Raw genomic sequence first — 9,314 nt, forward strand, 5'->3', positions numbered from 1 at the left:
TCTTGGCGATACTAGACGATTTTAATCAGTTCTGGAGAGTACCCCAGTGGTGAATCGGGTTAATGTTGACCGTATCTAACCCTTTCAGTTGGAAAAGTTTATCCTGAGCTCAATAAAATCGACCGGAAGAAGTGATAGGTACAGCTTCCTAATCCAGCGATAACACGGGCCAGTGTTGTGGGTAATTGGTCCATTACTAAAGGACGCAGGAGTGAATGAACAGAAGAGCACTGGGCCTGGATCCACAGCTAACTTAAGATTACCTCCATGTCATAACTCACATTTTGATTGACAGGAAGAACAAGCGGCAAGGGAAGGTTATGCGTTTCCTTTCTTTGCCCTTCCTTGTAAAACAAATCACAGTTATTACAGAGACTTCATCGTGTGTTTACAGACCTATGACCTGAGCACTGAACGAAGCGAGGGCAAGATGTTCCCTGACCCCAGACTTACATGATTCTCATCCTAGATGTCACTGTACTTGGCATAAAGTTACTTTACAAAATTCGACAGGACAAACACCCAACTGATTATGAATTTTTATGGTATGTCATACCGTACATTGATTCCCCTATGTACAGTAAATTGTAATGTCAGTTTTGTATCTATCTACCAGTCATGAGGGGGAGGGGTTCCTCTCTCCCTATCCTCGATAAATAACCAAAGCTGAATAGGTTAGTGGCCACAGCGCACACCAATAGATTGACTGTTACGCTGGTGCCGGTGTACTGAAAGAATTTGATTAGGATAACACCAGACGACTTGGTTGAGATGAGAGAAATTCAACCAGTCAAAGGTCTTCAAATAATCTCGAGTAATACTTCCGCTACTGACGTTGCATGTATGAGCTGTAGCGCAGAGTAACCCGCAACTATTGGGTCAACCCCTTCAGTCCGGTGACATATTTTGTATTTCATTTTTGCTGCAAAAAATTTTATTTAGTTTCGGGGAGACCTCTTGTAGTGAAAGAGTCCCTGAAGACTACATCCAGCACTTCTAGTTCGAGAATGCTCTCTTATACATAATTAAACCGACAGGAGGTAGTAAGAATTAACTAAAGAAAATACACCAGCGGACTGAGGGGGTTAATCCTGCACTGTGCACCTCGTCTGGCCTCCTGTGAATTAACCCCTACACATGACGATTTTTTAAAATTTAGGACAGCTCTCTAACTTGATCTAAAACTGTCTTCCCTCTGTCTTGTGCTACTGTAAATTGTAATACTAGACTGATACAAGAATACGACACTAGTCATGAAGAAGTGCTATGGAAAGAATGCAGAATCATATGCCTTTTTCTGCCAATGAGCGGAAATATGCCACAAAAGGACGAAAATCTGGGCCAAGTTCGTGGAGGGGGGGGGGGAAAAACATCTAGTGGTGAAGGAGTTAATGAAAGCTGCATCTCCCTCATCCAGTTTGAAAAATCCCTTAGGTGAAATAAAATCGTCCGGAGGTAAGAACAACAGAATATTTATAACACGTCATAGGGGAGAAGTGGGTACCTATTTGGAGCACACACACGTACCTAAATTTTCCCCTGTACTGAGTGAACGGTCTTGTGGTACACTCTCTTCATTTTAACTTGGCTGAAATTATTGTCCTTTTGCAGGTTCTTTAACGTGATTTAATGGCAGAAAACTGACAGTACTACGGCTGACTTCTTCGTGACTAGCATCAAAGTCAAGTGTTAAACCTATTGCTACAACTCAGCATTCAAGATGGGGAGATAGCAATTTTAGGCCAATTTAGAGTCAAATGAGTATAGCAATAGTAAAGGGGAAAAAATAGGTGAATGTATTTTGAGTCTTTGATGATGGCACAGGTTAAAAATTTAAAATGCAGTGTGGCAGCAATAATAAATTTTAAAATATGCCACCGTAGTGAAGGTGTGAATGGGACTGGATAGGGATGCCTTCACGTGGTGCCACCGATACAGAAGGGTGGTGCAGCTGCCAGAAAATATAAACGTAGCTCCGATATCATTCCTAACCCCGGGAAAGAAGGGTGGTGGATCGCTGGTAAAATGACAGTTTCAGCCTGCAGTCCACTAAGTTCACGTTCAGATGAGCATGGGACCACACCATCACCACCACCACCACTACGACCATCATCATCATCATCATCATCAATAACCTACTGGAATTAAGCGATGGTGATGAAGGCGTCTATCTTTACAGGCTGTGGGTGGTGTGGACGGCTGGGGTGATGCGGGTGCGTGGCAAAATCCACATCTCAGGAGAAACTAAATTCTGCACCCATTTTCCCAACCAAACCCTCATTTGTGATTTGACGAACCAGGTAAGGCGCCCGTACACACACACACACACACACACACACACACACACACACACACACACACACACACACACACACACAAACCACAGAGAGAGAGAGAGAGAGAGAGAGAGAGACTGGTATATAAAGGGTGGGTGCAAGGGTATATGTAAGTAATTTTGAAAGTGAGAGCAGGCGTGTTAGGTAGCGTCTGAGAAAGCCACATGAGAGTGTGAGAAAGCTCACTGAGTGTGTGAGAAAGCTACATGAGCGTGAGAGAAAGCTACATGAGTGTGTGCGTAAGATAAATGAGTGTGTGAGAAAGCTACATGAGTGTGTGAGCAAGCTACTGTACATGAGTGTGTGAGAAATCTACATGAGTAAGTGAGTATGCTAGGTAAGTGTGTGAGAAAGCTACATGAGTGTGTGAGAAAGCTACATGAGTGTGTAAGAAAGCTACATGAGTGTAAGAAAACCACATGAGTGTGTGAGAAAGCTACATGAGTGTGTGCGTAAGCTAAATGAGTGTGTGAGAAAGCTAATGAGTGTCTGAGAATGCTACATATGTGTGTATGAAAGCTACATGAGTGTGTGAGTAAGCTACATGAGTGTGAGAGTAAGCTATATGAGCGTGTCAGACAGTTAACTGAGTGTGTGAGAAAGTAAAATGATGAGAAATGGAAGGACTGCATGACGTATAAGGTGGTCAGAAAAAGGCACCCCAGTAGCTCAGTCTGCTGGTGTGGGCGTGGGTGTGGTAGTGGGAATAGGCAACGAATAAATAACGCTGGATATTGATAACATTGACTGATCCGTCCCAGCAAAACACTAGGAACAGCCAGGTGCAGGAGTGGAAGAGGCCTGTATCTACGTATTATCTATCAATCTGTCTATCTAGCTATCTATTTATCTATCTATCTACCTACCTGCCTACCTACCTACTTTCCAACCCATCTATTAGACTATCCATCTGTCTAGGCAATTTAATAAGTCTGATACAAGCGATTTACACATAGACTGATATCCACAAATAAAAAACGGGACACGAAATATTTCAGGCTGTTTTGTGTATCTATATAGGCTCATTGTAACAGCCGGCTTGCACACGTCTGGCACAGGAGGGCAGCTTTACTACATACTGCATATTTCATATGCCTACACGTTCAAGCCGTTTGACGGGTCCCGGAGGGCAACTCATTTTGTGAATACACGAGAGCGTTCGGGATACTTCACGTTTCAATTTTCCTTGTGGATATCGGTATACTCTCTCTCTCTCTCTCTGTATATATATTTATATATATACAAAATATACAAAAGCCAGTATGAAAGTCAAAGGTGAATATAATTTTAAACTTACGTAATTACAGTTTTCATTTCGGTTCTTTTGTGCAAGTGGCGAAAAACTTAGAGTAGGCTACTACTGCAGGTAAAACTAAGTTATAATGCTTAACATGTCCTACATTTGCTTACTTCCTTGATTACCAAGCTGCTTTACTCAGTCCTCCTTTTCGTTCTAGCCTGACCGGGACGCAGTGATGACGGAGGGGAATAACCAGACCCACTGGAATGACTGGATAGTGATCAACGCCTCAAGTCTGGTCCTGACGGAACAGTGTTTTGCAAGGATTGAAAAAGTGACTGTGGAGTCCTCACAGGCCATCACCACTACCAGCTCCACCGCCAGAAAGACGGGTGATTGTTTGTACATACTGGTCCTGGAAGATTCTCAAGCAAACTATATTTCTCATGTGACCAAAAATATCAAACTTATAAATTCCGTGGCGACAAAAATCAACCTGAACTCCGTGGAACAGTTTGATATGTTGGACTCGACTGTACATGACATGAATATTAAAGCAACTTTAGATAAGTCCACCATTGTCAAATCGGTCATAACTGATATCACACGAATGGTCCTTGAAGGTGACTTCCAGTTCCAGGCAGAAGACTCAACCATCTCCAACGTCCACGACTTAACATACAACACAAGCAACGGCCGATCAGTTATCAAGAATGTAATAATTGATCGTGTATACACAAATGGGTTGGTGATTGCCAATGGACCACTGCTGATGGAAGAAGTCACGTTCAAAACCCTGGACTCGACGGCTTTCATCATTGAGCTGAACGACAGTTTGACAATAAGGAACAGCGTATTCATTAACGTTGAAGTTGACTCACTGATCCTATCACGTGGTTCTCTACAATTCGAAAATGTAACGATAGGCAGTTACACCGGTGTATCAATCAGACTCGCTGGCGCTGCAGGTGGTGTAAAGCCTCTAGCTTTCATATTAGATTGTCCGTCTTCCAAGCCGTGGATAGTTGGGGTTGTTGTCAGTCTGGTGGCCGGGATTGTAGTCGGAGGTGCCGCGGTATATTTCGCTCAAGGTAGGATGAAGAAGATGATTACTCAAGACAAAGACAGGATTGAACTATTGTCTCCTGACGCCCCCTCGTCCACGAAATCCCCAGACCTTACCTCTAAACCCCTCTCTCCCTCCCCAGTGCCTGAGAGATCCCCTCCCCCTATACCGGTAGAAGATGACGATCAATGGTATGACGACGTAAATGTTCGAGATTCGGTACAACAGGAGCACGGTGCGCCACCTCTGCCTGCTTCGCGTCCACCGCTCCAGACAAACCTCTCTCCTAAGGAGACTGAAGAGGATGAGTCAAATGAAGAACCCGTGTATGAGGATGTGTGCTCTCCAGACACAGCACAGCCACAGAGCTTTTTCCCAGGAAATGCACCACATCTCCCTGGCCATCCTCCAGGTTTTGTTCACACTCCCTACAATGGCCCTCCACCTCCTCTTGGTCCTCCTCTACCCATTAAAGAGTCGTTCGAAGCCAACAAAAACCAAAGTTTGATAAACGAAGTGCCAGAAAAGCTAAAGACACCTAAGCCTCGTCCGCCTCCACCTCCTTCTCGCACAAACTCTGCTCTCAGTTCGGCAAAGTTTTCGTCGTCTTCTTCCGATGACCGTGACCATCTGCCGCCACCGCCACCACCCACGGACGATGCTGAAACGTACGACGACGTAGCGGACATCCACACCGACACCCGTAACGTCGCCAAACCACCATCTGTAACAAATAAACCATCCTTCCTGCACACCACACCAAAACCCGCAAATAAGCCAGACTGGGTTCGTAATATTCCCGGTGCTTCCAAGCCACCAGGTACTGGAGCAGCAAGAGGCGGGGCGACGCAACAACCAAAGAGGCCGCCACCCGCCAAACCACCAGCTCCACCAAATCATCCCCAGCCTCCCTCAGCTAAAAGCACTTTCAGCGACGAGGAGGATATCTACGAGGAGATTGAATAAAGAAGCTTTGTATGATGCTTTGTGGTGAAATTTTAGAAGCTCAGCAGACATTCATTTTGAATTTTCATTTGGGCATCCGTATTTCTTAATGTAATGCACTAGAATATGGGCAGATTTGTCTTAGGCTTCCAATGTGTGTGTGTGTGTGTGTGTGTGTGTGTGTGTGTGTGTGTGTGTGTGTGTGTGTGTGTGTGTGTGTGTGTGTGTGTGTGTGCACTGTACATACATGTATATCTATTTGTGTGCAATATAAATAAAAATCTGTAGTGTACTTGAATATCTTAAATAAAATCAAGTGTCAATGTCTTGTATTAATGTGTTTACGAGGAATAGGAGAAAAGGGGAAGGAAAGGGGAGGCAGGTGAAGGATATAAGGGTGAAGGGTATAAGGGTGAAGGATATAAGGATGAAGGAAATAAAGGTGATGGATATAAGGGTGAAGGATATAAGGGTGAAGGATATAAGGGTAAAGGATATAAGAGTGAAGGATATAAGGGTGAAGGATATAAAGGTGAAAGATATAAGGGTGAAGGATATAAGGGTGAAGGATATAAGGGTGAAGGATATAAGGATGAAGGGTATAAGGGTGAAGGATATAAGGGTGAAGGATATAAGGGTGAAGGAAAAGCAGGGGAGGCTAATGGAGAAAACACAGAGGGAGACAAGGCAAAAATCCCTGAATGCTAAATTATCAAGAAGAAAAGACAGAAAATGTACAGACGAGGACTGGATAAATTAGCACTTGCCGCAACGAAGAAAAAATAACGAAGCAGAAAAAACGAAACAGTGCATAACGAGGAAGAGATAAGATATAATGAAAGCGGATTTAAAGACAAGATACGAGGTGCTGTTGTTCTCTGGAGACTTCGTAGCACCATTTTCTCAGCGAATTATTATGCGTTGTACACAGTGATATTCTCCTGTACTGTTTTGATATCAACATAGGTCCCGTCGATCAAGGAAGCTCCCCTAGCACCTCTTCCTAAACGATTTATTTTGCGTATTACACCATTCCGTCCGCTTCTGTGTTACTTAAATCATTCTAGTATCACCATAGTCTGCCAAAATAACGTACTATACGATACTAGCTACCCGTATCCAAAAATGAATCACTAAGGAATAAGTGTTAGGGAGCTTCCTATAGGTTGCATCTGTAAAGGAGGATAAAAGGATGTAATGTGTTAAATAAATCGCTGAAGGTAAAGTGCTACGAAGGCTCTTATGCTACTTACAATACCGGCGCTGCTAAGGATATGGCAGGAATTATTTTTCATTTGCGTGTGTCTGTCTCTCTGTCACACACACACACACACACACACACACACACACACACACACACACACACACACAGATTCAAATTACCCATACTCGGTTCCTGTGCCGGTCAGCCTCCTGGACAAAGTTTGCTTCTCTCTTGCCCTTGGATACCCAGCCGTGTAAATGGGGACATGGTTGTAACTTCGACTGTTGAGTGTTATCGGACTGAAGAGGTTATATTACTGCCATCTCTATGTTAAATCTTCCTACTCACCACCCTATACCCTGACTTTGATTTCCAGGCCGGTCAGACTGGTGGATTCAGGCTGTTTCTACCTTCAAGGGGTATAATTATGACCCTTTCACCTTGACTTGGCCCAGATTTTCGTCCTTTTGTAATTATTTCACCTAGTTCAGTGGCGGAAAAAGACAATGCTACACACACACACACACACACACACACACACACACACACACACACACACACACACACACAGAGTATGGGCTCAGAGCACCTGGTTCCACTGGCTGTGTTCTTGATAAGCCGGATCCCAGTGTTAGGAGAGAAAGTGGATCAGTGAATAGGGCTGTTCTTCTGTTCTTCCGTCTATTGATTTATTGTCAGACGCACTAATCCCGTATGGGGTGGCCACAAACAATCGCCTCCACGTCGCCCCGTCCTCTGCCACTGGGTTGCCCTTCCTCCAACTCATCCCCTCTCCCAAAGACTCAATGGCCCGTACCCTACCTGTAAGTGGAATAGGAGACTTCGTGGCACTTCCTCTGCAGCGACTTACTTTCCGTATTGGACCTTAACTTTCTCTTGTAAGCTATTTTCAAAGTTTTAATATTGGCAATTTGCATCAGCAACATAAAAGCCGTTAAAGAGGTCCAAGTGAATAATAAATAGCCAAGAAAGATGCGTTACGAGATCTATCCAGCTACTTTGAATACGTCCCTATGTCCGATTCTGGCCCCGGCGTGGAAAGGGTTCAAGGTGGGACACAACGAACGCGCCAGACACTCCGCCAAGCGTTGCCAGGCTCCGTTGAACAGCAAACACGTCTGTCTCACCCCCGCGCCTCCGTTACCCCGCAAATCATCTTACATTTACCGTGCCAAGAGTCAGTTTTTTTTTTTCCTCCGTCCTCTTCCTGTGCTGACTTCATCTGCAGATCATAAAACTACACTGTGACTTTTCCGTTATTGGGCTGTGTCTCTCTTTCACTCCGTTATTGCGGTATTTTGTCGCCTTTAACAGTACTCCGTTATTGGTCTGTTTTGTGTTTTTTTACTCATTTATTGCGTTTTCTGTTTCTTCTCACATCGCCATCTCTATAGTATTTATTTAAAGAGAAGATGTACGCTTCGTCTGCCTCACTGATCTTTTAAATGCAACCGTAAAGAACCAAAGGCAATGGACAGACGAAACTAAACAAAAGAGACAGAATCATGATTAGTTTCATTTCGAGATGCCTAATGAAACTGGAGGCCATGGGTAAAGAAGCACAGAATGAGGAAGACAGGTCCAGGGTTGATCAGTTGCATATATGAAGAGCAGGGAACGGAGGAGGAAAGGGCAGAGGGGTGGGAGCAGAGGGAGGGAGGGACGGGGATGGCAGGAGACAGGTGGCAGAAGCAGGAAGGGAGGGTGGGAATGAGGAAGGTGGGAAAGGGCAGAAAGGAGGGAAAGAAGTAGATAACAGGAAGGAGAGAGAAGGCAGAAGACAGGAGGGGGAGGGCATGAGGAAGGGATAGGGGAGGGGAACAGGAGGGGAAAGGCAGTGCTGTTGAATGGGAGGGGAAAAGAGAGCTGTAGAAAGATGGGAGAGAGAGAAAGGTAGCAAGGGAGGGAGGGAGAGGGCAAATGACAAAGGAGGGAGGTAGAAGGCAGGTGACAAAGGAGGGTGGGAGGGAGGGCTGGTGAGGGCATGAGACAGGTGGCAGGCAGGGGGAGTGTACGTGTTTGTGGGTTGCTCCTCACGTATCACAACCTCAGGCCAAATGTGCCAGAGTAACATTCCATCCCTCCCCATCTCCCTCCCTCCTTTCCCCATTCCTTCCCGCCCGTAGTTCGTTCTCCCTTTCCGTGGCCCTGTTCCCCCTGCCAGTTCTTTCCACAACTCCCTGATTCTTGGCCGGTCAGACCCCCGTATAAAGTCTGTGTCCCTTTGTTCTTGATCACACAGTAGTACAAACAGGAACCAAGATAGACATCGATGGTTATGGGTCAAATTCTAGTATAAAAGTGAGATTTAGCAAAACTGATAACCTACACTAATGGCTCGTGTAGTCAGTAGGCATTACTCTTAAACCTTCTCCTTCTTCATCTCTCAGACATCGTAAACCACAAAACAGAATTTCTATCATACAAAACCGTGGATCATTCTAATATCTATGTTTCCAGATAATGCATCGGAAGGCAGACGATGAGCACCAGGAGCAAGAG

General features: G+C 44.8%; 2 protein-coding genes across 2 annotated transcripts in view; one reads left to right on the plus strand and one right to left on the minus strand.

Annotated features, from left to right (window-relative positions):
* Window positions 1-563, minus strand: part of LOC145391374 (agrin) — a 20,586-nt gene extending 20,023 nt beyond the window's left edge. The window contains exon 1 of the mRNA XM_080265972.1: window positions 535-563. Within this exon, the coding sequence (XP_080122098.1) occupies window positions 535-563 (29 nt within the window). The remainder of the gene's footprint in view (window positions 1-534) is intronic.
* LOC145391373 (uncharacterized) overlaps window positions 1-5,898 on the plus strand; it is a 7,197-nt gene extending 1,299 nt beyond the window's left edge. Inside the window, exons 2-3 of the mRNA XM_080265971.1 lie at window positions 2,180-2,300; window positions 3,794-5,898. Coding sequence (XP_080122097.1) covers window positions 2,180-2,300; window positions 3,794-5,608 — 1,936 coding nt within the window. The 3' untranslated portion in view covers window positions 5,609-5,898. The remainder of the gene's footprint in view (window positions 1-2,179; window positions 2,301-3,793) is intronic.
* The last annotated feature ends 3,416 nt before the right edge of the window (window positions 5,899-9,314 follow it).

Source organism: Coenobita brevimanus, chromosome 18, assembly GCF_032717465.1.
Source record: "Coenobita brevimanus isolate Jiangsu-jjx chromosome 18, ASM3271746v2, whole genome shotgun sequence".
Taxonomy (NCBI): Eukaryota; Metazoa; Arthropoda; class Malacostraca; order Decapoda; family Coenobitidae; genus Coenobita; species Coenobita brevimanus.